Source organism: Narcine bancroftii, unplaced genomic scaffold, assembly GCF_036971445.1.
Source record: "Narcine bancroftii isolate sNarBan1 unplaced genomic scaffold, sNarBan1.hap1 Scaffold_856, whole genome shotgun sequence".
NCBI classification, from domain to species: Eukaryota; Metazoa; Chordata; class Chondrichthyes; order Torpediniformes; family Narcinidae; genus Narcine; species Narcine bancroftii.
In genome coordinates, this window is record NW_027212355.1 from 3,100 (window position 1) to 30,230 (window position 27,131).

Sequence of the window (27,131 nt, forward strand, 5' to 3'; positions counted from 1 at the left end):
TTGTATTAAAGTCTTGTTTTATTTCCACAATCATAGGGAGGGAGGAAGGAGGTGGGGGGGTTACATGTGCAACAAGCACAAGGGCAATGAAATCACAACATTACAAACCTACACAAACGATCGATAGGGCTGCATGTCCCGGGGAAGGGGGGGGGGGGGGTGGGGGTAGGAGTGTGCAGTCATCTCTGATCTCTGGGACAGGGCCACTGGTCCAGGGGACAAGCTGGGAGGGGGTGGGGGGGAAAGAAAGGTCACTTGATGCCCCCAGGGAGCGGACACCTCCTCGTAGAAAGGTGGGGTCATCTTAGCTTGGTATGGTGAGGGGAAGGGGGGAGGGGGAGCCACAGTCACACATATGAGAGAGTGCGCATGTGCACACACACAGACACACCTACAGAAACAGTCACATATACAGACACCTACAGAATCACAGTCACACGGGGACACACACATACAGACATCTAGAGAAACACACACACACACACACACACACACACCTACAGAAACACAGGGACACACACATACAGACACCTAGATAAACACACACACACACACACACCTACAGAAACAGACACACGGGGGGACACACATTCAGACACCTACTGAAACATAGTCACACACAGACAAACAGAAATACACATACAGAAACACACGCAGACACCTACAGAAATATACATACACACACATGCATCCAGAGACATATACACCAACACACATACATGGACACACAGAAACATGCCAGAGCAGGAGAAGGCCATTCAGCCCACCATTCAATATGACGGTGACTGTTCATGCCACCTCAGTCCCCTGTTCCCCTTTCTCTCTTGATCCTTCTCACCATAAAAGAGGTCACATCCAACATGACCCCACTGAATCAGTCTCACAAACCAGCCTCAACAACCCTCTATGGTAGGGAACCCCACGACCACGTCTCTCTGAGAGAAGGTTCTCCACCTCTCAGTCCCACCTGCCTTTCCCCTTTCTTAGACGCACCTAGACACAGGCACGAAGGCTCACAGACGCGCACGCAGGCTCACAGATATGCACACATACATGCATATGAACATCCATGAACCCCTGGATGGTGATTCATTGAGGAAGCCAACAGAGTGTGTGACTAGGTCAGTGTTTTGGAGATGTTTGGAGGGGAGATATTTTGAGGATATAGGACCATGGAAAAGTGGGTTGGTAGGAGGGTCATAGGGGTCTGAGAGAAGGTTCTTGGGGAGATGGGGGTCCAAGAGGAAGTTCTGGAGGTGATGGGGGTCTAAGAGGAGGGGGTGAGAGAGACAGGGATCTGAGAGGAGGCTGAGGGGGAGACAGGTCTGAGAGGAGGTTCTGGGGGAGACAGGTTTGAGAGAAGGTTCTGGTGGAGATGGGCATGGGGCATGCAGATCAGAGGGGTCGTGTCAGTAGTAGGTCTCCCTCTCCACCCAGCCTGCAGGAGAACAATAGATAGCCATCAGTCAGGGGTCCGTGTACAAACACAGGCACATGTAAAAATGCACATGCAGTCCATGGCCACCCAGTCCCACCAATACACCACACCCATGCATGAGCCCACGGTCCTGCATGCACGTAGCCTGTTATGGGGACATTGAGTCTCACTGGTGGACAGGTTCCACATTGACCCTCACTGGGGGGAATGGGTCCCCCACACACTGACCCTCGATGGAGGACAGGTCCCACTCATACTGACCCTCACCCTCACTGGGGGACAGGTCCCACACACTGACCATCTACTTCAATGAGAGACGGGTCCCACACACACACTGATCCTTACTGGGGGATGGGTCCCACACACATTGACCCTCACTGAGGGATGGGTCCCACACTCTGACCCTCACTGGGGGATGGGTCCCACACACAGATCCTCACTGAGGGACAGGTCCCACACTCTGACCCTCGATGGGGGACAGGTCCCACTCATACTGATACTCACCCTCACTCGGGGACAGGTCCCACACACTGACCATCTACTTCAATGAGAGATGGCTCCCACATACAATGACCCTCGCTGGGGGACGGCTCCCACACTCTGACCCTCACTGGGGGGATGGGTCCCACACAAACTGACCCTCACTGTGGGGACAAGTCCTACATGCACTGACCCTCACTGGGGGATGGGTCCCACACTCTGACCCTCACTGGGGGATGGGTCCCACACTGACCCTCACTGGGGGATGGGTCCCACACTCTGACCCTCACTGGGGGATGGGTCCCACACTCTGACCCTCACTGGGGGATGGGTCCCACACTCTGACCCTCACTGGGGAATGGGTCCCACACTCTGACCCTCACTGGGGGATGGGTCCCACACTCTGACCCTCACTGGGGGATGGGTCCCACACTCTGACCCTCACTGGGGGATGGGTCCCACACTCTGACCCACTCTGGGGGGACGGGTCCTACACGCACTGACCCTCACTGGGGGGAATGGTTCTACATGCACTGACCCTCTCTGGGGACGGCTCCCACACACACTGACACTCACTGGGGGACGGCTCCCACACACACACTGACCCTCACTGGGGGATGGGTCCCACACACTGACCCTCACTGGGGGGAACAGGTCCTACACACACTGACACTCACTGGGGTTCGAGTTCCACACAAACTGACCCTCACTGTGGGGACAAGTCCTACATGCACTGACCCTCACTGGGGGATGGGTCCCACATGCAATGACCCTCACTGGGGGCATGAATCCCACACACGGACCATCACTGGGGGACGGTTCCCATACACACGCACGCACACGTACCTCCTGGATTCCTGCGGAGAATGAGTTTGCGGATTTCATCGTAGACGAAGATGAGGAAACTGTAGGGGAATGCGCAGAACCACCAGTTTGGTCTGTCAGTGCGAGGGGGGGGAAGAAAGAGAGAGAGAGAGATCATCAGACAGATTGTCCCCCCCACGGCTCTGTCAGTGTTCTGCACAGCACCCCTGCCTGCCTCTGACGACTCAGCCTTGTGTATCTATGGAAGCTGCTCCCAACAGACCATAGAGCTCACGGATCAGTGCATGCGTATGGAGTTTGGGGATGAGATGTTGGAATGGAGCCATTTGGAGGGAGGTTTGTTTCCCCACAGAATATTCCTGCACTGTCCAGGCCCCTCGGCCCACGATGTTGTGCCGACCCATGTGAACCTACTCCACGACAATTTCACCCTTCCCTCCCTCACACCCATAACCCTCTATTTTTCTTCAATCCATGTGGCTGTCAAAGAGTCTTTTGAAATGTTCCCTATTGTACCAACCTCCACCATCAGCCCTGACGATACATTCCAGGCCCCCAATTCTCTCTTTGTAAAAATAAATATACCCCTGATGTTTTCCCTTCACTTTGTACACGTCCTCTGGTGTTTGCTGTTCCTGCCCTGGCAAGGGGGTACTGGCCGTCCACCCTATTTATGCCTCATCTTACAGACCTCTAATATCTCCTCATGTCCTTCATCACTCCGAAGAGAAAGGCCCCCCAGTTCGGTCAATCCTGCCTCATGAGACACGTTCTCCAATCCTGGTAGATCTCTTCTGCCCCCCTCTCCAAAGCTTTGTCATCCTTCCTGTAATGAGGTGACCAGAAATGGAGGCAATTCCCTCCTCTCCCCACCTCTTTGGCCATCCCTGCAAAGTCTGCACGTCAGCCTTGCCGGTAGAGAGAGCACCAGGTGCCAGAGGTGAAGGATTCAGTTTTGATCCCTGGCCCGGACCTGGGGACCCAAAACATGGTGGCGGGGTGGGGGGGGGAAGAAGTTTGGATCTGAAGGGCAAACAGCAGACTGGGATCGTCTGACCCCAGTGATAGTTAGCCTGGGGTGAGACCACAGTCCATGCCTCTGCAGGCAGAGTCTGTGGTTAACAGCAGGATTCTCGGCAGTGTGGCGGAACAGAGAGATCTTGAGATCCAGGTACATGGATCTCTCGAGGCTGCCGGGATTTTGGGATGGTCGAGAAGGCCGATAGAGTGTTGGCTTTCATTCGCTGAGGGATTGTGTTCAAGGGCTGTGAGGGCATGTTGCAGCTCTACAAATCTCTGGTTAGAGCACACTTGGAAAATTGTTTTCCTATCATCACAGGAAAGATGTGGCAGGTGTGGAGGGGGGGCAGAGGAGATTCACCAGGACGTTGCCTGGATTGGAGAATGTGTCTCCTAAGGTGAGGTTAACAGAGGCTTTTCCCTTTAGAGCAAAGAAGAATGGGAGATGACTTAACAGAGGTGGATCAGGTTATTAGAGGCTTTGCAAGAGTGGGCAGCCAGTAGCTTTCTCCAGGGAAGACCTTAGCAAATACCAGAGGACATCTGTAGGAGAGGGGCAAAGGGAGGGGGAGGAAGCAAGAGTGAGAAAGGAGGGGGAGGGGAAGAGGAAAGGAGGGCCACCTACTTGAGTGGGTACATCCGCAAGGCGACATCCATTCCGGGACAGTAGGACAGGAACGCAGCCAGAGCGGTTTCCTCAAACAGGCCAAAGATCAGGATCTTGTTCCTGGGAATGATCGGGAGGTAAGTGGGGGGAGCAGAGGCAGCCTCTCCCCTCCTAAATCCACCCCCACCCTCTCCTTCATCAATGTCCCTCAACTCCTCCATTCATTAACGCCCACATGAACCCTCTCTGTCTCCCCACTGATGCGCCCACCTCCTCATTCCTCCCCCGTCACCTCCCTCATCACCTCCAACCCTCATCCCATCCCCTCCATCACCATTGCCTCAGGAACATCCCCTCCTCATCCCCTCAGATCCCCCCATCTTCACTGTCATCCTCACCCCCCGACCTTTACATCCCTCATTACCTCCAACCCTCCCTCTCCTCCTCACATCCTCCCTCACCTCCTCACTCAACCCTTGCCTTTCCATCTCCCCCTCATTCACCCCTCCCTCTCCTCACCCTACCCCTCTCCTCCTCTCACCCCTTCTCCCCTTAACTCCCTCTCCTCCTCACTCTCCACCCCCTTACTCCTCCCTCCTCACTCACTCCCTCATCTCACTCATCCCTTCTCCCCTCTACCTCCTCCTCCTCACCCCCAACTCCCTCCTCTCCCCACCTCTCCTCACTCCCCCCCCACCCACTCCTCACTGCCACTCCCCAGGGAGTTTCCCGGGCTGGGGGGAAGGGGCTTACCTCATTCCCTGCTGGAAGATGGAGTTCCTCCTGGTTTTACAGATCATTAGGTCGGCCCACTGCACCACCACGATACTGACGAAGAACGCAGTGTGGCAAGTGAATTCCACAATCTTCCGCTGCTCGTATGTCTGCACATGGATCGGGAAGGGAGAGCATTGGGGGGGGGGGGGGTGACAAAGCGAGAGGGCGGTGGGGGTAGGGTGAAAGAGAGAGGAGAGGGGGGAGAGGGGGGAGGGAAGAAAGGGAGAACATAATTTATTGTCATGAACATGTCACAAAACACATTGTTTTACCAGCACAAACATTGCTACAAATTAAATTTAAAAATAAATTAATTAGTGAAGAGGAAATGGTTCATTGTCCGTTCGGGAAACTGATGGCCGCGGGGAAGAAGACGTCCTTGTGCCATCTTCAGGCTCCTGGACCTCATTCCAGATAGTAGCAGAGTGAAGGGGGAACAGCCTGGACTGTAAGGGGGGTCTTTTAAGGATCATAGCTGCTTTCACGAGATACCATCTCTTACAGATGTCCCTGATGGGGTGAAGTCTGGTGCCCATGAGGTCGCAGACCGAGTTCACAACCCTCTGGAGTAATTTTTTTTGTCCCGGGCGTCGGCACCTCCGTACTAGAGAGTGATGCACCCAGCCAGAGCGCTCTCCACAGGGGGCACCTGTAGAAATCTGCAGGGACAGAATCTCATCAAACTCCTCGCGAAGTATAGACTTCTTCCTGGTTGCATCGACATGGAGGCTCCAGGATGGATCACAGCAAGCGTGAAAGGTGTTGAGCTCATCGAGGAGTGAAGCATCACAGCCACTGATGACACAGGATGTACCATCACTGGCGAGCATCTCAGCCTCCAGCTTCCCTTGGAATTGCCTCTTTGCTGCTGTGCTGACCCTCCTGCAGAGATCTGGACAACAGTCTGAAACGCCATCGACCTCTCAGCAGCTTGCACATCTTTTGATTCATCCACGGCTTCCAGTTGAGGTACTCACGGTAAGTACGCATGGGCACACACTCATCCATGCAGGTCTTGAGGAGGTCAGTGAAAGCCATGGCATTTTCATTCAAGTAAGAAGACCCAAACAGGGCAAGTATGTTTTGTGAACTCCCCTCCACACTGTCCCGTCACACAATCCTGGGGTCACATACAGAGTGAAGCTCCCGCCGCACCATCCCATCACACACTCCAGGGGTCAGACACAGAGTGAAGCTCCCTCCGCACCGTCCCATCACACACTCCTGGGGTCAAACACAGAGTGAAGCTCCCTCCACACCGTCCTGTCACACACTCCCGGGGTCAGACACAGAGTGAAGCTCCCTCCACACCATCCTGTCACACATTCCTGGGGTCACATACAGAGTGAAGCTCCCTCCGCACCATCCCATCACACACTCCAGGGGTCAAACACGGAGTGAAGCTCCCTCCGCACTGTCCCATCACACACTCCTGGGGTCAAACACAGAGTGAAGCTCCCTCCGCACCATCCTGTCACACATTCCTGGGGTCGGACGCAAAGTGAAGCTCCCTCCACACCGTCCCGACTCACTCCCGGGGTCAGACACAGAGAGAAGCTCCCTCCGCACTGTCCCATCACACACTCCTGGGGTCAAACACAGAGAGAAGCTCCCTCTGCACCATCCCATCACACCCCAAGGTTTAGACTCTTTGAGGGGTGACGGAGAGCAAGCTGATTGGTGTGGGTTCCTACTCACCCACTGTTGTCCGTAACTGTCCTCCAGGTCATTAATGTTCCTGTCATCCCAATGCAATCGAATTCCCACCAGGTTTTTCGGAAGAAAACCATTCTCTGCCAGGATAACAAAGTAGGAAAAGAAACCTCCCAGGGCCTGAATCATTCCTGAGGAAAGAAGAAGGGACAGTTTTACCCATTTATCTGGCAGATCAGTTTCACTGCCCCGACCCATCACACACTCCTGGGGTCAGACACAGAGTGAAGCTCCCTCCACAGCCTTCTGTAACTGAACCACCTGGATAAGCCCCCACCTTTCCCTGTACCTCCCTCCCACTACCTCTCTGACCCAACACACCCCTGCTTCTGATCCTCAAGGAGCCAAAAATCAGCACCATGCAGAGTTCCTATTTATGGCAAGTGAGAGAAAGGATGGATATGAGATTGGGTTGGGGATTGAGTTGGGGATTGAGTTGGGGATTGAGTTGGGGATTGAGTTGGGGATTGAGTTGGGGATTGAGTTGGGGATTGAGTTGGGGATTGGGTTGGGGATTGGGTTGGGGATTGGGTTGGGGATTGGGTTGGGGATTGGGTTGGGGATTGGGTTGGGGATTGAGTTGGGGATTGAGTTGGGGATTGAGTTGGGGATTGAGTTGGGGATTGAGTTGGGGATTGAGTTGGGGATTGAGTTGGGGATTGAGTTGGGGATTGAGTTGGGGATTGAGTTGGGGATTGAGTTGGGGATTGAGTTGGGGATTGAGTTGGGGATTGAGTTGGGGATTGAGTTGGGGATTGAGTTGGGGATTGAGTTGGGGATTGAGTTGGGGATTGAGTTGGGGATTGAGTTGGGGATTGAGTTGGGGATTGAGTTGGGGATTGAGTTGGGGATTGAGTTGGGGATTGAGTTGGGGATTGAGTTGGGGATTGAGTTGGGGATAGAGTTGGGGATAGAGTTGGGGATAGAGTTGGGGATAGAGTTGGGGATAGAGTTGGGGATAGAGTTGGGGATAGAGTTGGGGATAGAGTTGGGGATAGAGTTGGGGATAGAGTTGGGGATAGAGTTGGGGATAGAGTTGGGGATAGAGTTGGGGATAGAGTTGGGGATAGAGTTGGGGATTGAGTTGGGGATTGAGTTGGGGATTGAGTTGGGGATAGAGTTGGGGATAGAGTTGGGGATAGAGTTGGGGATAGAGTTGGGGATAGAGTTGGGGATTGAGTTGGGGATTGAGTTGGGGATTGAGTTGGGGATTGAGTTGGGGATTGAGTTGGGGATTGAGTTGGGGATTGAGTTGGGGATTGAGTTGGGGATTGAGTTGGGGATTGAGTTGGGGATTGAGTTGGGGATTGAGTTGGGGATTGAGTTGGGGATTGAGTTGGGGATTGAGTTGGGGATTGAGTTGGGGATTGAGTTGGGGATTGAGTTGGGGATTGAGTTGGGGATTGAGTTGGGGATTGAGTTGGGGATTGAGTTGGGGATTGAGTTGGGGATTGAGTTGTAACTACCGGTTAGCAAAATGGCTAATGCAGAGAATTGTTAGGTGTTGCATTTTGGAAGGACAAGCTAAGACAAACAAAGTAAACAGTCAGTCACTGAGGAGTGTGGTAGAACAGAGGGATTTGGGAATATAGATACATAATTCCCTGAAAGTATTGAGTACAGGAGCTGGGATGTTATGGTAAAGTTGTATAAGACATTGATGAGGACAAATTTGGAGCACTGTGTGAAGTTTTGGTTACTGAACTACTGGAAAGGTATTAATAGGATAGAAAGAGGGCAGGGAAGATTTACTGGGATGTTGCCCGGACTTCAGGAACTGAGTTACTGGGAAAGGTTAAACAGGTCAGGACTTTATTCCTGGAGCGTAGAAGAATGAAGGGAGATTTGATCGAGGTATTTAAAATGACGAGGGCGAGAGACAGATTAAATGTAGGTTGGCTTTTTCCACTGAGGGGAGGTGAGATACAAACCAGAAGATGTGGGTTAAGGGTGAAAAGTTTGGGAGAATGTGAGGGGGAACTTCTTCACATGGAAAGCGGTGGGGGGGGGTTGTGGAACGAGCTGAAGTCGTGAGTGTGAGGTCAATTTTAACATTTAAGAAGAATTTGGATGGGTTCAAGGATGGTAGGGCTTTGGACTGGGAGCAGGTCAGTGAGACTTGGCAAAAAAATAGTTCGGCACAGACTAGTCAGGCCGAAGGGCCTGTTTTCTGTGCGGTGGCTTACGGGAAGAGAAGGGAATACTGCACTGGGAGGAGAGGCGAGGGGAGCTGACAACACACAGGGTTCTGTGATCCCACCACTCCCCTGGGACCCCACCCCCTCCACTCCCTTCCCCACCACCCCAGACCCACCGATCTGCCCATAGGCGATGCTGATCAACCTCTCATTCACCAACTTGTCCATCCGAGGGTTTCGGGGCTGTCGTTTCATGATGTCACTCTCTGCTGCCTCGTAAGCCAATGAGATGGCGGGAACCTGCAATTCGGGTCAGAGAACATCCCTGTCAGACCCGCTATTGGCCAGTGGCAATCTAGTCATCCCTCTCTCCCTCCATCCACCTTGACCCTCCCTCCCCTCCATCCTTCCTGCTCACTCTCCCTTCCTCCCCTCATCTCTCCCTCCCTCCCTCATTGTCCCCTTCCTCCTTGCCGCACCCTCCCACCTCACCGCCCTCTCCATCCTCGCTGCCCCCTCCCTCCCTCTTACCATCCTCCCTCAATGTTGCCACCCACACTCTACCTCTCCCTCCTTGCCTCCCCCTCCCTCCTTGCCGCCCCCTCCCTCCTCGCTGCCCCCTCCCTCCTCGCTGCCCCCTCCCTCCTCGCTGCCCCCTCCCTCCTCGCTGCCCCCTCCCTCCTCGACATCCCCTCCCACCTCGACATCCCCTCCCTCCTCACCACACCGTCCCCTCGCTCCTCACCACCGTCCCCTCGCTCCTCACCGTCCCCTCGCTCCTCACCGTCCCCTCGCTCCTCACCGTCCCCTCGCTCCTCACCGTCCCCTCGCTCCTCACCGTCCCCTCGCTCCTCATTGTCCCTTCCCTCTCTCCTCCCCGTCCCATTTCCCAAACCCCCCTCAACACCCCCCCCCCCAACTGACCATGTCAGTGCCAAGGTCGATGCACAGGATGGTGATGGTGCCGAGGGGAAGGGGGATGTTGGCCATGATGAAGAGAAGGAAGGGGGTGATCTCAGGGATGTTGCTGGTCAGCGTGTAGGCGATCGACTTCTTCAGGTTGTCGAAGATCAGGCGTCCTGTGGGGGGGGGACAGGGAGAGGGGGACGGAGAGAGGGGAGGGGAGAGAGGAGAGGGGAGGGGGAAAAGGAGGGGATAGGTGAAAGGGGATGGGTAGAGAGAGAGTGAGGGGAGAGTGGGGGCAGTGGATGGCGATGGGGTAGGGAGAGGGAGAGGGGAATGGGGAGGGGAAGAGAGACAGGGAAGGGGAGGGAAAGAACTGCTAGTTAACACTGATACTACTTCACTGTTCAAGAACCGCATGGACCCTCCCTTGCCCATCCCCCAGCCCCTCCCACCTTCCTCAACTCCGGTGACGATGGAGGCGAAGTTATCATCTAGCAAGATCATGTCAGCCGCTTGTTTGGAGACGTCCGATCCAGCGATCCCCATCGCCACGCCGATGTCCGCCTTTTTCAGTGCGGGGGAGTCGTTCACTCCATCCCCTGTCACTGCCACAATGGCACCCTGGGGTGGAAGAGAGAGAGGGTGGAGGAAAGAGAGGGGAGAGAGAGAAGGGGCAGAGAGAGAGAAGGGGAGAGAGAGAGAAGTGGAGAGAAAGAGGGGAAGAGAGGGAAGGGTAAGGGGGAGGGGGAGAGGGGAAGAGAAGGGTGTGGAGGGAGGGGATGGAGAGAGGGGTTGGAGAGAGATGGGGAGAGGGAGATATATTTAATCAACCCCTTGGAGAGATGGGGAGGAGTGAGACCCTTGTGCGGGAAGGGTGAGGTTGTGAGCCCCCACCACAAGCAACCTTCCACCATGATGAGCATTGGCCATCTTTGACCAGTTGACGAGCCAGCATTGGGTAGCTGTGACCCCTGAATGCGTTGGCCGATTTTAACCCAACATGTCAGCCCGTAGGCAACGGCCACTTTTGACCCCTGACCTGTCTCTGGCAGCCCTCCACGATGATGAGCTTCTGCTGGGGGGAGGTGCGAGCGAAGACAATCTCGGTGTGATTGTGCAGGATGTCGTCAATCTGTTCTGTGCTCAGGTCCTTCAGGTCGGTCCCATGGATCACGCAGGCCTTGGCATCTCTGTCGGGGCAGCAGGGTCCAGTGTGTCAGCAAGAGGCCAGAGGGGGCAGGTGAGGGGCAGGAGAGGGGCTAGGCAGGGAAGGGGGAACAGGAGAGGGTGAGAGGATGGTAAGCAGGCAGTTGAATAGGAGAGGGGTACAAGAGAGGAGTAGGGGATCAGAGAGGGGTGCAGGGGGAATGGAGAGGGGTGTAGGGGGATGAGGAAAGAGACTGGGGTTGAGGGGATTGAGTGAAACCAGATCCTGGAATGGACTCTGCTCAGCTGCATGGATTCCTGATTCCCAGCCATTTTAAAACCCCTTCGCACTGACATGACTGTCTCCCATCTCATCCGTTCCCATGGTGACCGTTCCCAGGGTGAGGCCAAGCACCTGGACAGCTTCAGCCCAGTGACATCAACACTGGTCCCATCCCCAATCGAGTTCTACTATTTCCATCTGTCCTTTAATCTGCTCCTATTCCCCACCACGCATCCGGTTCCACTGCTTACACCTGTTCTTTACCTGCTCCCATACCCCACCCAAAATCTGGTTCTACTGTTTCGATCTGTCCTTTACCTGCTCCTGACCCCAATAGAGTTCCCATTCCACTTTTTCCACCCGTCCTTTCCCTGGTCTCTACCCCTTTTAATGCTTCCCGCGGAAGCGGAGAAACAGGCCCTTCGGCCCTTCTAGTCTGTGCCGATATATATTTTTGCCCTAGTCCCACTGACCTGGACCCAGTCCATATCCCTCCGAACCCTTCCCATCCAGGTACCTGTCCAAATTCTTCTTAAATGTTAAAATTGAGCCCGCACTCGCCACTTCAGCTCGTTCCACACTCCCACTGCTTTCTGAGTGAAGAAGTTCCCCCCTTCACCCTTAACCCATGTCCTCTGGTTTGTATCTCACCTCCCCTCAGTGGGAAAAGCCGACCTACATTTACTCTGTCTCTCCCCCTCATAATTTTAAATACTTCTATCAAATCTCCCCTTGTTCTTCTATGCTCCAGGGAATAAATCCCTGACCTGTTTAACCTTTCCCTGTAACTCAGTTCCTCGTCCAGACAACATCCTGGTAAATCTTCTCAATCTTAGTTGTATTTTTCCTGTTATTACGTGACCAGGGAGGCTCGGTTGGCATTGCAGTCAGCGCAACGCTGTTACAGCCAGCGATCGGGACCTGGGTTCGAATCCCGCAGTCTGTTCTTCCCCGTGTCTACATGGATTTCCTCCGGGGGCTCCGGTTTCCTCCCACCCTTCAAAACGTACCAGGGGTTGTAAGTAAACTGGGCGGCACGGGCTCATGGGCCAAAAGGGTCTGTTACTCTGCTGTAGGTCCAAATTAAAATTAAATTAAACTGCACAGAATACTCCAAATCTAGCCTCATCAATGTGTCTCACTTGGGAGTATTGTGAAGCGGTTTTGGGCTCCTCGTTTCAGAAAGGATGCGGTGATATTGGAGAGGGTTCAGAGGAGATTCACACGGGAATGAAAGGGTTATCATATGAGGAAGGTTCGACAGGTCTTGGTCTGAACTCGTTGGAATTTAGGAGAATGAGCGGGAATCTCATTGAAACAGTTTGAATATTGAAAGGCATGGACAGGGTAGATGTAGAAAGGTTGTTTCCCCATGGTGGGAGAGTATAGGACCAGAGGATCGAAGGGCGTCTGCTTAGAAGAGGAATGCGGAGGAATTTCTTCAGCCAGTGGGTGGTGAATTTGATGCCACAGGTGGTTGTGGAGGTCGGGTCATTGGGTGTATTCAAGGCCGAGATTGATAGGATTAGCCAGGGTTACAGGGAGAAGGTCAGGGCTGAGTGGGGAAAAAAGCAGGACAGACTCGATGGGTTGAATGGTCTATTTCCGCTCCTATGTCTTATGGTCTTGTCCCTCGATGCAAAAAATCACCAATATCCTGACCTGGGCCAGACACAACGACTCGACAGTCAATTTCCTCGATTTTCTCAGACCAAGGAAATTCAGCAAATTGTCCCTTGATGCCTTCTTAAAGGGGCCCCACTGGAATCAGGCGGTGGGTGCCTCGCAGTCTGGGACAGGAGAGCTCTGCTTGAGACTGGGAGAACCATCCAAAGGCAGGGAGCGCAGCTCAGAGCACGCAGAGATGGACCAGGACACTGCCAGGATTTGAAACCACATCACGCTGGTGGCAACTTGACAGAGCTGGGGAGTTTGTCTTTGGCCCAACAAACGATGAGGGCTGACTTCACGGAGGTCTACGAGAGGCACAGGTGGGGTGGGCAGCCAGCGGCCTTTTCCCAGGATGACATTACCAAATACCAGAGGACGTCTGTGCCAGGTGAGGGAAGGGGTACATATTTATTAAAACATAGAGGAGCGTAGAAGGGAGATTTCACAGAGGTATACAAATTATGAGGGGGGTAGACAGAGTAAATGCAGGTCGGCTCTTTCCACTGAGGGGAGGTGAGATACAAACCAGAGAGCATGGGTTAAGGGTAAAAGGGGAAAAGTTTGGGGGGGGAAACGCCCATCACACAGAGAGGGGTGGGAGGTGAATGCGGGCCCAATTTTAACATTTAAGAAGAATTTGGATGGGAGGGATTTGGTGGGACCAGGCACAGACTAGATGGGCCAAAGGGGCTGTAATGTTCTCTGGCTCTTTTAGTGCGTGGAATGCATTTTCCGGGGTTGGGGGTTGGGGGTTGGGGTGGAGGTGGTGGAGGCTAGCGCAATGGGGCATGCGGATGAAAGAGGGTTGCAGGGGAGGGGAGGGGTGGGACCAGGGGTTTTCAAACGGCTTCGCCAAGCTCCCGCTGCCATCGGCGCTCTGTGATTAGTGAGGGATTGCTTAAGGTGAGATGTGGGTGGAAAGGAAATGTTTAATTGTCCCTAATTGACTCTGTTTCAGAATCCCAAAGGAAATGGCCCAATGACGATTTTTTCTCCAGCAAAATATTTCAGTAACAATCAGGTCCAGAGCAGTGATTCTCAATCTTCCCCTCCCACCCACAGATCACCCTCAGCAATCCTTCACTAATGACAGAGCTTAACGGTATAGGGATTACTTAAGGTGGAATGTGAGTGGAAAGAAAACTCCATGGTAAATAAACGTAAAAATCATGAGAGTTTTTGAAACACAGAAGGAACTTTGTATACGAAGGTGATTCACAACACCATAGCCCTCTGGGAACACATTTTTTTTAAATCAGGAGAGAACTTAGATGTGAAGATTAAGGAGGTGTTGCTGAAGTTTGTGTAGGCCCTGGCGAGATTCCATGGAGTCCAGTCTGCTGACTCTCCTTGTTTAAAGACTGTGTTGGAAGCAATTCAGAGAAGATTGGCTGGGAGACTGAAACTGGCAACATGCAGCCTGTGAAGCAAACATTGGCTCAACTGGGCGCGGATCCAGCAGGCACGGGACAAAGCAAGACCTGCAGGGGTTTCCGGAGGGAGGGGAATGGAGAGGAAGTCTCCACGAGCTCAGGGGTGGGGGGGGGGGAGACATAAGCTATTGTTTAGAAATGAGAAGGGGGGAGGAAAGAAGGAGGGGGAGGAGGGAGGTGGGAGAAAGACAGATAGTGGGGGGAGAGAGAAAGAGAGAAAGACAGTGGCGAGAGAGAGGAGAGGAGAGAAAGAAGGGAGGAGAGAAGGGACTAAGGGAGAGAGGGAGAGAGAGACAAGAAGGAGGGAGAGAGTGGGAGAGAGAAACAACAGGGAGAGAGGAGGGGGAGAGAGATAGAGAGAGGGGAGAGGGAGATGGGGAGAGGGAGAGAGATGGGCAAGAGAGAGAGAGAGAGAGAGACGGGGAGAGTGACAGGGGCAGGGAGAGATAGAGAGACGGGGGTGGGGGGACAGGGAGGGAGGGTCTGGGTCACTTCTTCCTCAAAGCTGGGAGGGATTGGAAATATCTTTGAATACTTTGAAGGCAGAAAGACATCAATTACTGATAAGCCAGTGTACAGAGGGTGGGGCAGGTGGGATCAGGTTGCAATCCGATTAGCCAATATCTTATACAAATCTGCAGAGAGAGAGAGAACAGAGTTCCTCCTGGTACAGAGGACGGAGAGGGAGTAAACTGTGGGGCGGGGATATGCAGAGAATGTGGAGAGAGGGACGGGGAGAGAGGGAGAGTGGAAGAGTGGCAATGCTGGCGGGATGAAGGGGAGTTTACATTTCTCACTCTTAAGCACGTTTCTTTTCAAGAGTCCAGATTTTTGTGTTACCAACACTGCCTGACCTGTAGGAAGAAGAATCTCGGGGCTGTATGTGACAATAAATCTGAACTTTAAATTTTGAAGGGGGGGGAAGAGTAACTGGGATGGAGGAAGGAAGAGGAGGAGGTGGGAGATGAGAGCAAAGGAGAGAGAGAGATTGTGGGAGAAGGGAGGCTGTGGTGGAGGAGGAGGGGGAGGGAAGACTGGGCCAGAGGGAGGGAAGACTGTGGGAGACAGTGGAGAAGGGGAAGGGGCAGAGAAAATGGAGGAGGGGACAGAGGAAGGGGTGGAGCAGGACTGGGGCAGAGGGGAATCAAGGTGGAGGGGGACTGGGGGGGAGTCGGGGAAAGGAGACTGATGTGGACGGGGTGGAGGAGGATGCAATGGAGGGGAAGGAAGGGTCCAGGGCAGAGAGGCATGGGCTCACCGTGGGTTGACCTGGCTGACAGGAATGTTGAGCCGCGCCGCGATGTCCTCCACCGTCTCATTGCCCTCGGAGATGATGCCGACCCCCTTGGCAATCGCCTTGGCTGTAATCGGGTGGTCCCCTGTCACCATGATCACCTGTAGAGGGCCGAAGGTGAGTCATGCCAGCACAAGATTAAGCTCCCCGCCCTCCCCCCTTCACTCGGGACGTCCTGACAGTACCTTGATGCCAGCACTCCGACATTTCCCCACGGCGTCCGGGACGGCAGCTCGGGGCGGATCGATCATGGACATCAGGCCAATGAAGCAGAGGTTCTCGGTGGGAAAGTTCACATCGTCAGCATCAAAGGCAAAACCCTTCGGGAACTGCTCTTCTGGGAAGTAGAAGTGGCAGAATCCTGGGGGAGAGGGGGATGTGGGGATGATCTCACAGACTGTCACCCCCACCCTTCCCTTCTCTCTCCACCGACCTTCTCCTCCTTCCCCCCACACTCTCCTCCTTCCCCCAACCTTCTCCTCCTTACCCCCCCACTCTCTCCCCCTTACCCCTTCATTCCCACCCTCTCCCCCAGGATCCCACTCACCCAGCACCCTCTCCCCCAGGACCCCACCCTCTCTTCCTTCCCCCCCACCCTCTCCTCCTTCCCCCCCACTCTCTCCTCCTTTCTCACCCCCTTCCCCGGACCTTCTCTCCCTTCCCCCCAACCCTCTCCCCCTCCCCCACCCTCTCCTCTTTCCCCCCTCCCTCTCCCTTTCTCCTTCATCCCACCCTCTCCCCCTTCCTTCCCACCCTCTCCTCCATCCCCCCACCCCTTCCCCTCTCCTTCTACCCCCGACCTTCTCCCCCTTCCTTTCCTCTTCCCCCCCACCCTCTCCCCCAGGTCCCCACTCACCCAGCACCCTCTCCCCCAGGCCACCCAGCTCCATGTAAGCATTCTGGAATGCCTCTTTCATCTCCTCATCCAGTGGTTGCTCCTTTCCCTGCAACATGATGGTGGAGCAGCGATCAAGGATTCTCTCAGGAGCCCCCTTCATCACCAGAAGATATCGCTTCTCATTTGGATCCTCGGTCTCGTGGATAGAGAGCTGAGTGTTGGGAAAGATGGGTCAGAGCCTGCACTCCCACACTATCGCTCTATCACAGCCCCCAGAACCCTCACTCCCTCCCCGGCCCTCCACCATAGCCCCCGGCACACTCCTGGGGTCAGATACAGAGTGAAGCTCCCTCTGCACCGTCCCATCACACACTCCCAGGGTCAGACAGAATGAAGCTCCCTCCGCACCATCCCATCACACACTCCCAGGTCAGACACAAAGTGAAGCTCCCTCCGCACTGCCACATCACACATTCCCAGGGTCAGACGCAGAGTGAAGCTCCCTCCGCCCCATCCCATCACACACTCCCAGAGTCAGACACAGAGTGAAGGTCCCTCCACACCGTCCCATCACACACTCCCAGGTTCGGACACAGAGTGAAGTTCCCTCTGTCGAGGGGTGGGGTTACCTGATGGGGGTTACCTGTAGAGGGGTGGGGTTACCTGGTGGGAGGTTACCTGTCGAGGGATTACCTGGTACTTGTTGGTCGAATTGAATGGGATTTCGTTAATTTTCTTGTTTTTGTCTCTTGTCACCTTGACAGATCCAGATGACAGTTCAATGCACTTCAGCAGGGCCGATTCCGAGGCGTCGCCTGCCACGTCTCGCTGTGGGAAGGGGTGGGGAAACAACAGTCAATGGGGGGTGTGGATCGGTCGAGCCATCCCTTGTTGGCATCACTCCCGGAACTGAGTATCAACCACACTCCTCCCTCTCCCCTCGACCCCCACACAGCCAGAATCCTCGCCACACCTCCCTCCGAGGGCAAACTCACTACCATAAGACACACAGGACCCCAACAGGGGCAGAGAGGATCAATGGATTCTCTTTCACCTCCATCGACATAATTGTTGTCTGAAGAGGGCGGACAAAAGCATCGAGGGCCCCTTCCACCCCGCATACAGCATCTTTCCCATCTAGGGAAGAGATACAGGAGGATCAGAGCTGGCACTTCCAGGCTGAGGAACAGCTTCTTCCCACAGGCAGCGAGAACGACCAAGGGAACTGAGACTCTCGTATTCACAAAACAATATTTATTTGTATAGATGAATACTTGACCTGTACGTGTACTGTTTGTCTGTATGTGCGTTATTTCTCGTTCACAAGAAAAAGGAAAAGAAGCTGGCCCATCGAGCCTGCTCCGTGAAACCTCCCCGAGCATCTAGTTCCAAGTTCCAGCCTTGTCCCCATAATCCCGTGATCCCTGGTTAATTAGATACCTATCGATTTCTCCTTTAAATTCCCCCGGTGATCGGGACTCCGCAGCTGGACGTGGCCATGAATTCCACAAATCCACGACCCTCTGTCCAAAGAAATTTCTCCTTATCTCTGTTGTAAATTGGTAATTTTTAATTCTAAGACTGTGCCCCCTTGTCCTGGAATCACCCAACAGGGAAAACATTTACATTTACTCTGTCCAATCCATCAAAATGTTTCTACAAAATCCCCTCTCATTCTTCTATTTTCTAATGAATAGAGTCCAGAAGCCACAAATCGTTCCTCGCACATTATCCTTCTCATTCCCGGAATTGTTCTGGTAAACCTCCTCTGTACCCCCTCCAACCTCGCTCCATCCTTTCGAAGATATGGGGCCCAAAACTCCCCACAGTTACTCCAAATGAGGTCTCACCAGGGCCCCGTCGAGTCTCATCAACCCCTCTTTAATTCTTGTACACTATCCCCTTTGATACGAAGGCCAGCATACCATTCACCTTCTTTACTGCTGATCCAACCTGGCAGTTATCCTGCACGAGGACCCCTCCCCACCCCGGCCCAAGACCCTCTGAGGTTTGAATTTTCTCCCCCTCCAAATACTAATCTGACCGTTTATTTCCTCGACCAAAATGCGCGACCATGTGTTTCTCAACATTGGATCTTATCTGGCATTTCTTCGCCCACTCTCCCAGGCCTTCCAAGTCTCTCTGCAACCTCTTCTACACCTCCTGCTCCACCACCCATCTTGGCGTCATCTCCAAACTTTGCCATGAAACCATTTAATCCACAATCTAAGTCGTCAATATATCGTCCGCATGTTTTGCACCGAGGACCGGAGAACGCTGTTTCGTCGGGTTGTACTTGTACAATTAGATGATCATAAACTTGAACTTGCCATAACAAAAGCAGCCTCCAAATCCCATTCCTTTATAGAACATTACAGCACGGAAAACAGGCCCTTCGGGCCTTCTAGTCTGTGCTAAACTATTACTCTGCCTCTTCCCACAGACCTGCACCCGGTCCATCCCCCTCCCGTCCATGCACCTGCCCAAATTCTTCTTAAAAGTAACAAAGTTTTGAGCCCGCATTCACCACCTTAGATCGTTCCATGCCCCCATCCTTCTCTGTGTGAAGAAGTTCCCCCTAAACCTTTCCCCTTTCACCCTGAACCCATGTCCTCTGGTTTGTATCTCACCCACCCTCAGTGGGAAAAGCTGACCTACATTTACTCTGTCCCTCCCCCTCAATCAAATCTCCCCTCATTCTTCTACGCTCCAGGGAATAAAGTCTTAACCTGTTTAACCTTTCCCTGTAACTCAGTTCCTGAAGTCCGGGCAACATCCTAGTAAATCTTCTCTCCCCTCTTTCTATCTTATTGAGATCTTCCCGTAGTTCGGTGACCAAAACTGAACACAATTCTCCAAATTTGGCTTCACCAATGTCTTATACAATTTCACCATAACATCCCAACTCCTGGACTCAATACTTAGATTTATGAAGGCCAATGTGCCAAAAGCTCTCTTTACGACCCTGACCACCTGTGATGCCACTTTCAGGGAATTCTGTATCTGTGTTCCAGATCCCTCTGTTCTACTGCGCTCCTCAGTGCCCGACTGTTTACCATGTACGTCCTTCCTTGGTTTGTCCTTCCAAAATGCAACACCTCACACTTATCCGTATTAATATCCTAAGATCCTGGGAGGGCCTCGGCAATATTCCAACAAACCTCCATGTTCCTGGGGAACTTCCCTCAGGATCACTAGAGAGTCTGCAGAATCTTCCGGAATGTGTCACCCAGGAGAAATTACCTGGGATCACCATGGGCACCCGCAGAGTCTTAGGATATTCCTGGGAAGCGTCCGTCGTTATCCCAATCTTCCAGGCAGGTGCTGAGGAGAGTGGGAGAGATGGGTGGCAGTGTTCCCGGACTAACCTTGAGGATGGGGATGTTTTCCTGGCCGGGTTTAAACGTGGCTCGGTTGCAGAGTGCAGCAATGCGAGACAGCGAGGCCCAGGTGACTGAACTCTTGTCAAAGGAAGCGCCTGCCAGAGAGAGATGGAGATGTGTCAAGGGGAGTCTGGGTGGGGGAAGGGAGAGAGAGCTGGGGGAAGGGAGAGAGAGAGATGGGGGAAGGGGGAGAGAGAGAGATGGGGGAAGGGGGAGAGAGATGGGGAAGGGGAGAGAGAGATGGGGAAGGGAGAGAGAGATGGGGAAGGGGAGAGAGATGGGGAAGGGGAGAGAGAGATGGGGAAGGGGAGAGAGAGATAGGGAGAGAGAGATGGGGAAGGGGAAAGAGGGGGAAGGGAGAGAGAGGGGGAAGGGGGAGAGAGAGGGGGAAGGGGAGAGAGAGGGGGAAGGGGAGAGAGAGGGAGAAGGGGAGAGAGAGGGAGAAGGGGAGAGAGAGGGAGAAGGGGAGAGAGAGGGAGAAGGGGAGAGAGGGGGAGAAGGAGAGAGAGGGGGAAGGGGAGAGAGGGGGAGAAGGGGAGAGAGAGGGGGAAGGGGAGAGAGGGGGGAAGGGGAGAGAGAAGGGGAAGGGGAGAGAGAAGGGGAAGGGGAGAGAGAGAAGGGGAAGGGGAGAGAGAGAAGGGGAAGGGGAGAGAGAGAAGGGGAAGGGGAGAGAGAGAAGGGAAGGGGAGAGAGAAGGGGAAGGGGAGAGAGAAGGGGAAGGGGAGAGAGAGGGGGGAAGGGGAGAGAGAGGGGGAAGGGTGAGAGAGAGGGGGAAGGGGAGAGAGGGGGAAGGGGAGAGAGAGGGGGAAGGGGAGGAAAGTGGGGAGACGGGAGAGAGAGAGAGAGGAAAAGGGAGAGAGAAGGGAGGGGGAAGGGGAGAGAGAGAGTAGAGAGGGGGAAGGGGAGTGAGAGGAGGAAGGGGATAGAAAGGGAAGGAGAGAGAGAGAGGGGGAAAGAGGGAAGGGGAGAGAGAGGAAAGGGGAAAGACAGAGAAGGGGAGGAAATTGGGGAGAGAGTCCCCTCTGGGAGAGAGAGGAAGGGGAGAGAGAGAGAGAGAGAGAGAAGGGAGGGAGAAGGGGAGAGAGAAAAAGAGAGGGGGGGGTTAGGGGAAGGGAGGGAAGGAGAGAGGGAGGGAGGAAAGGAAAGAGAGAGAGAGGGAGGTGGGGGGAGAGGGGGAGAAGGAAAGGGGAGAGAGAGATCAGCCCTCATGCTACTTTCTCCTCTCCACTCCCGCCCATTCCATCCCTCCCCCATTCCTCACCGCTCTGGTCCTCAGTGGTATCAGCCTCGTGGATTTGGTTGTCAAACCACATGTGGGCCACAGTCATGCGATTCTGGGTCAGGGTGCCTGTCTTGTCAGAGCAGATAGTTGAGGTCGAGCCTAGGGTCTCAACAGCCTCCAGGTTCTTCACCAGGCAGTTCTTCCTTGCCATTCTCTTGGCCGTCAGGGTCAGGCAGACCTGGGGAGAGAGGGCCGAGGTCAAGGGACAGGCAGACCGGTTTGGGGGGACGAGGGAGGGCAGGGGTCAGGGTCAGGCAGACCTTGGGGGATGAGTGAGGTCAGGGGTCACTCACCGTGACGGTAGCCAGCAGCCCCTCGGGGACATTGGCCACAATGATGCCGATGAGGAAGATGACAGCCTCCAGCCAGGTGTAGCCCAGGATGATGGAGAGGATGAAGAAGGAGACACCGAGGAAGACAGCCACGCCCGTGATAATGTGAATGAAGTGCTCGATCTCCTTGGCGATCGGCGTCTTGCCAGTGTCCAATCCCGAGGCCAGCGTGGCGATTCGGCCCATTACTGTAGACGGTCACCTGTGAAGATCACGATGCCCCGGGCCGTTCCTGGAGGGAGGGTGGTGGGGGGGTGGGGGGATAGATGGGTGGAGCGCAGTTCGAGCCTGGGCCTTCCATTTCCATGCCCCTTGCCCACCCATCCAGGCCGATCCAGTCCAGGCTACACCACTCACCCTCTGCCCCCTGCCCCCACACCCCCCCCCCCCTCAAGTACTGCAGTTGCCACTCACTGTCACCCCCAACCTCAGTTCCCGAAACTGAAGCTGCTGCTAACTGTCACCCCCACCCTCTGCCCTGGTACTTGCAGTCACTGCTCACTTTCGCCCCCACCCTCTGACCCCAGTACTGCAGTTGCCGCTCACTGTTGCCCCCAACCCCAGTACCCAGTACTGCAGCTGCTGCTCACTGTCACCCCCAACCTCAGTCCCTGGTACTGCAGTTGCTGCTCACCGTCACCCCCAACCTCAGTCCCCGGTACTGCAGTCACTGCTCACTGTCGCCCCTAACTCAGTCCCCGATACTGCAGTCGCTCTCACTGCCGCCCCCCCACCCCTCTGCCCCCAGTACTGCAGCTGCTTCTCACCTTCCACACAGTTGGTTGAAAAGAAGGCGATGTTCCTGGTTTCCAGTGGGTTGTCATTGGTGCAGTCGGGTGAGCGGGTCTGTGGTTCTGATTCCCCGGTGAGTGAGGAGTTGTCCACCTTCAGTGCAGAGACCGGGAGTGAGGTGAGGCAAGGGCCGCGAGGGAAGGAGGAGAAGGATGGGTGTGGAGAGAGTGAATGTAGATAGAGCAAGGGATGGAGGGTCAGAGGGAGTGGGAAGTGGGCAAAGGAGGGAAGGAGAAATCAAGGAAAGATGGTCAGAGAATGGAGATGGGGAAATGGGGGAGGGGAGGAGAAATGGGGAGGAGGGAACAGGGAGTGGGGGACAGATGGGGCAGAGCTGGTGTGGGTGGGGGAATGAAGGGGGTGGGGATCAGAAGGACGAGTGATAGAGCTGGGGCGGGTGGGGGTCTGAAGAAGGTGAGACGGGAGCTGGGGGGGGGGGGGGTTCAGAGCCAGGAAGGAAGGGATCAAAGCCTTGTCGGAGAGGCTGGGGTCAAAGATGGGGAGGGTGGGGGTCGGGTTCCTACCTTGCAGCCATGTGCTGAGATGATGCGCAGGTCGGCGGGGATGCGATCGCCTCCCTTCACCTCAACCAGGTCCCCGGCCACTACCTCCTCTGCGTTGATCTGTGTCTTCTCGCCCTCCCGGATCACCATGGCTTGCTGCCCAGGGGTTGGCAGAGGTCATCAGAAGTCGCTGGGGGGTTCACTGCTGCCTCCCCAGGGTCACCATCTCCCCCTCCCAGGATCACCCATTTTTCCCCCATCATAGGTCCCCACCCACCCAGCGTCACCCACCTTCTCGCAAGGCCTCACAGCCCACGTCAGGGCCTGGGGTCTGACCCGTGTCCAGAGCCCGACCCTTGACCTGTTGCCCCGCATCCAACCGACCCCTGAACCCCGTGCCCGACCCTTGACCCAGGCCCACCTGGGGCACCATGTTCTTGAAGGACTCCATGATCTTCGAGCTCTTGGCCTCCTGATAGTAGGAGAAGCAGCCGGTGATGATCACCACAGCCGACAGCACGATCCCCAGGTACAGCTGCGAGGGAAGAGGCAAGGCCTGTCACTCTCAGCCCGCTCTGACCTATGTCCCCCCTCTCCCTTTCAGTCGTTAGCGTGCGCAAAAAATCTTTATCTTGTGCAAATTTCTGTTCCTGTGACAAAAGTATGTGGGGCTTGTGCAAATGTCAACATGGAATTGATTCAAGATCATTTTGGCACAGCCCATCTCTCGTGGCTAACAAAAGGGGGCACGGTGGGTGCAACTCCTTTACCGCACCAGCAATTGGGACTGGGGTTGGAATCCTGCGCTGCTAATAAGAAGCTTGTGCGCTCTCCCTGTGTCTGTGTGGGTTCACCCCCCCCGGGGGGAGGGGGGGTGCTCCAGTGTCCTCCCATCATTCGAAAAAACGGATGGGGGGGTGTTGTACGACAGCATGGGCTCGTGGGCTTAAAGGGCCTGTTGTGTATTAATTTAAAACTGTATTGGCATGTTTTAATATGACTGCATTCTACAAAGTTAAGATTTTATTCTATACTTTGAACGACTTGGTTCAGTTTGTTGTTCCATTCAATGAAACATCAATAAGTATTTCTTATTTTCATGTGATGCAATGTTAAAATAAATTGAGAATAATAACACCTGTCAATTCATAGATTATTATTCTTAACGTGGCTGGAAATGGTTAAATTGATCCAGTCGGGCTGCAGCTGTACAAACCAGAACAGGAAAGGTGTAGTGACATAAGTGAGTGATGTGCAAATCTGGTATTTGAAAAACTAACTAGTTAACAGAAACTGTTAGCTAAGAGATTAATAATTCTCCGTATTGAAATTAATTTCTACATTATTTTAGGTGACTGACCTTTGTGTGCTGGTTGCAAATCAGGTGTGCGCGAGCACATTGCTTAGTGGGAATAGTGTGGCTCTGACCCCGAGAGGTCACTCTGCCCCACCAGGTCGTAGAGCTAGCAACCCCAGGATGAACGGGGTCAATTCCGACCTCCCATCTGACCTCTGTCCCTTCCCACTCCCCCTCCACACCCTGATCTCTTCTGCCACTTCTTTCCTTCCTCCTCTCCCCTCCATCAGCTCCCCATGGCCCCACTACATCCGCCACCCCCTGCGGCTTCCCCTTCCAATCCCCCCACCCTGTCACCCCTCTCTCTCCCCCTCTACCCATCCCTCTCCTCTTCCCCACCCTGTCACCCCCTCTCCCTCTACCCATCCCTCTCCTTCCCCCACCCTCTCCCCCTCAACCGATCCCTCTCCTCCCCCCCACCCTGTCGCCCCCCCCTCTCTCCCTCTACCCATCCCTCTCCTTCCCCCACCCCCTCTCCCCCTCTACCCATCCCTCTCCTCCCCCACCATCACCCCCATCTCTCTCTCTCGCTCTACCCATCCCTCTCCTTCCCCCCACCCCCTCTCCCCCTCTACCTATCCCTCTCCTTCCCCCACCCTGTCGCGCCCCTCTCTCTCTCTTGCTCTAACCCATCCCTCTCCTTCCCCCCACCCATCTCCCATCTCAGCCCTTCCCCGGACCAGCCAGACGGTCACGGCCTGGATGCCATAGGCCAGGAAGCAGAGGATGGCCGGGATCTCCCCCTCAACCCCCCCTCCCCTCCCCTCAGACTCACATTGTCTCCGGCCGGGCTGTCCTCAGTCACAGCCTGGATGCCGTAGGCCAGGAAGCAGAGGATGGCCCCAATCCACAGGAGGATGGAGAAGCCGCCAAAGAGCTGGCGGCAGAATTTGATCCACTCAGGGGTGGTGGGAGGAGGGGTCAGGGCGTTGGGCCCGTCCCGTTGGAGAAACTCCGCTGCCTTGGCGTGGGTCAGTCCCTGGAAGGGGGGGTGGAAGAGAGGACAGAGGTCAGAGGCCGACAGGTCAGCAGGTTGCAGAACAGCAGATCACAGGTCAGCAGGCAGCTGGGGTGAAGCGAGATGTCCAACTGGGGTCTGGGAGGGGAGACGTCCATCGGGGCCAGGAGGGGAGACGTCCATCGAGGCCAGGGAGGGGAGACGTCCATCGAGGCCAGGGAGGGGAGACGTCCATCGAGGCCAGGGAGGGGAGACGTCCATCGAGGCCAGGGAGGGGAGACGTCCATCGAGGCCAGGGAGGGGAGACGTCCATCGAGGCCAGGGAGGGGAGACGTCCATATGGGATTGGGGAGGGGAGATATCCATATCAAGTTGGGGAGAGAAGACATCTGTCTGGGGTCAGAGGAGAGATGCCTATCTGAGGGCTAGGGAGGGGAGATGTCTTTCTGAGGACTTGCGAGTGAAGATGCCAACTGGGGAACAGGGAGAGGAGATGTCCGTCTGGGGGCCGGGGAGGGGAGACGCCCATCTGGGGGCCAGGGGTTGGGGGGGGGGTAGGAGCGAGACATCCATCTGGGACTCACTTGCACGCAGTCAGCCTGGTGTTTGCGACAGACCTCCTCGACAGACATTTTGTGTTCGGTCTATGGGGAGAGACAGACAGGTGAGACAAGAGGACCTTACAGAAACATCTCAAAATTATGAATGGAATAAACAAGATAGGATCAAGTACCTTGTTTTCACTGGGAGGGGAGACTAGAACTGTTACAGCACCAGCGAGAAAGGTTCAAATCCCGCGCTGTCTGTAAGGAATTTATACGTTCTCCCCGTGTCTGTGTGAGTTTCCTGCAGGGGCTCTGGCTTTTCCCACCCTCCAAAAATATACAGGGCTATAATTAGGCAGCATGAGACTCGTGGATCAGAGGGACCTGTTACCTTGCTGTATGTCTACATTTTTAAACAAAAGATCTGTGTGCAAGATGACGAGAGGCATTCACCGTGTAGACGGCCAGAGGCTTCTTCCCCCCCGGGGTTGAAACGGCCAACGCAAGGGGGCTTGGGAATAGGTACAGGTGGGAATGTGAGAGGTAAGGTCTCCAGGCAGAGAGTGGGGGGTGCATGGAATGTGCTGCTGGCAACGGTGGTGCAGGGAGGGAGATTAGGGTCTTCGAAGGAGACGTGGCAAATGAAATATAAAGTTGCAAAGTGAACGGTAGAATAAAAATAAACAGGCAGATGGTTTTCTAAATGGTGAGAACATTAAAGACACCCAGATGCGAAGGGATCCTGGGAGTCCTCGAGCAGGATGGCCTGAAGGTTGCAGGTTGAGTCAGTGGTGAGAAGGCAAATATTTCAAGAGGAATAGAACACAAGAGCATGGATGTAATGTTGAGGCTCTATAAGGCCATGGCGAGACCTCACGAGGAGTACTGATAGCAGGTTTGGTTTGAGAAAGGATATGCTAACGTTGGAGAAGGTTCAGAGGAGGTTCACGAGGACGATTCCTGGAATTAAAGGGTTATCAAATTAGCAGTATTTGACAGCCCTTGCCTGAACTCATTGGAATTTAGGAGAATGAGGGGGGGATTTCATTGAAACATTTTGAATGTTGAAAGGCGTGGACAGAGTCTATGTAGAAAGGTTGTTTCCATACGATGGGAGAATCCAGGACAAGAGGGGCACAATTTAAGGAGGGAGAGAGCAGGGGAAGGGAGAGGGGAGGAGGGAGAGGTGGAGGGAAAGAGAGAAGGGGAGGGAGAGGGGGGAAAAGAGAGAGGGAGAGGGGGAGGGAGAGAGGAAGGGGAGTGCGCCCTCCCCTCTGTGGGATTGTGCTGTGCACACTCACCAGTGCCACTTCCTTCTTCAGGTCGTCCATGTCTCGTTTCTTGCCTTTCTTCGGTGACTGGTCGTCATTCCCACCCTGGGTGGTGGCCACCCGGTAACTGTCCGAGCCG

The 27,131-nt window shown here is 54.6% G+C and overlaps 1 protein-coding gene across 1 annotated transcript; it reads right to left on the bottom strand.

Annotated features, from left to right (window-relative positions):
* LOC138751221 (sodium/potassium-transporting ATPase subunit alpha-3-like) lies at positions 1–27,131 on the bottom strand. Its single transcript, XM_069913261.1, is given in 23 exon segments — positions 1–1,438; positions 2,765–2,856; positions 4,389–4,490; positions 5,124–5,254; positions 6,846–6,991; positions 9,175–9,298; positions 9,923–10,077; positions 10,357–10,525; positions 10,944–11,094; positions 15,696–15,832; positions 15,917–16,092; positions 16,588–16,780; positions 17,263–17,397; positions 19,938–20,047; positions 21,214–21,412; positions 21,528–21,758; positions 21,761–21,798; positions 22,334–22,451; positions 22,883–23,017; positions 23,283–23,396; positions 24,994–25,197; positions 25,761–25,820; positions 27,023–27,131. Coding segments are annotated over 23 exon segments (2,979 nt in total). The 5' UTR covers positions 27,053–27,131; the 3' UTR covers positions 1–1,409.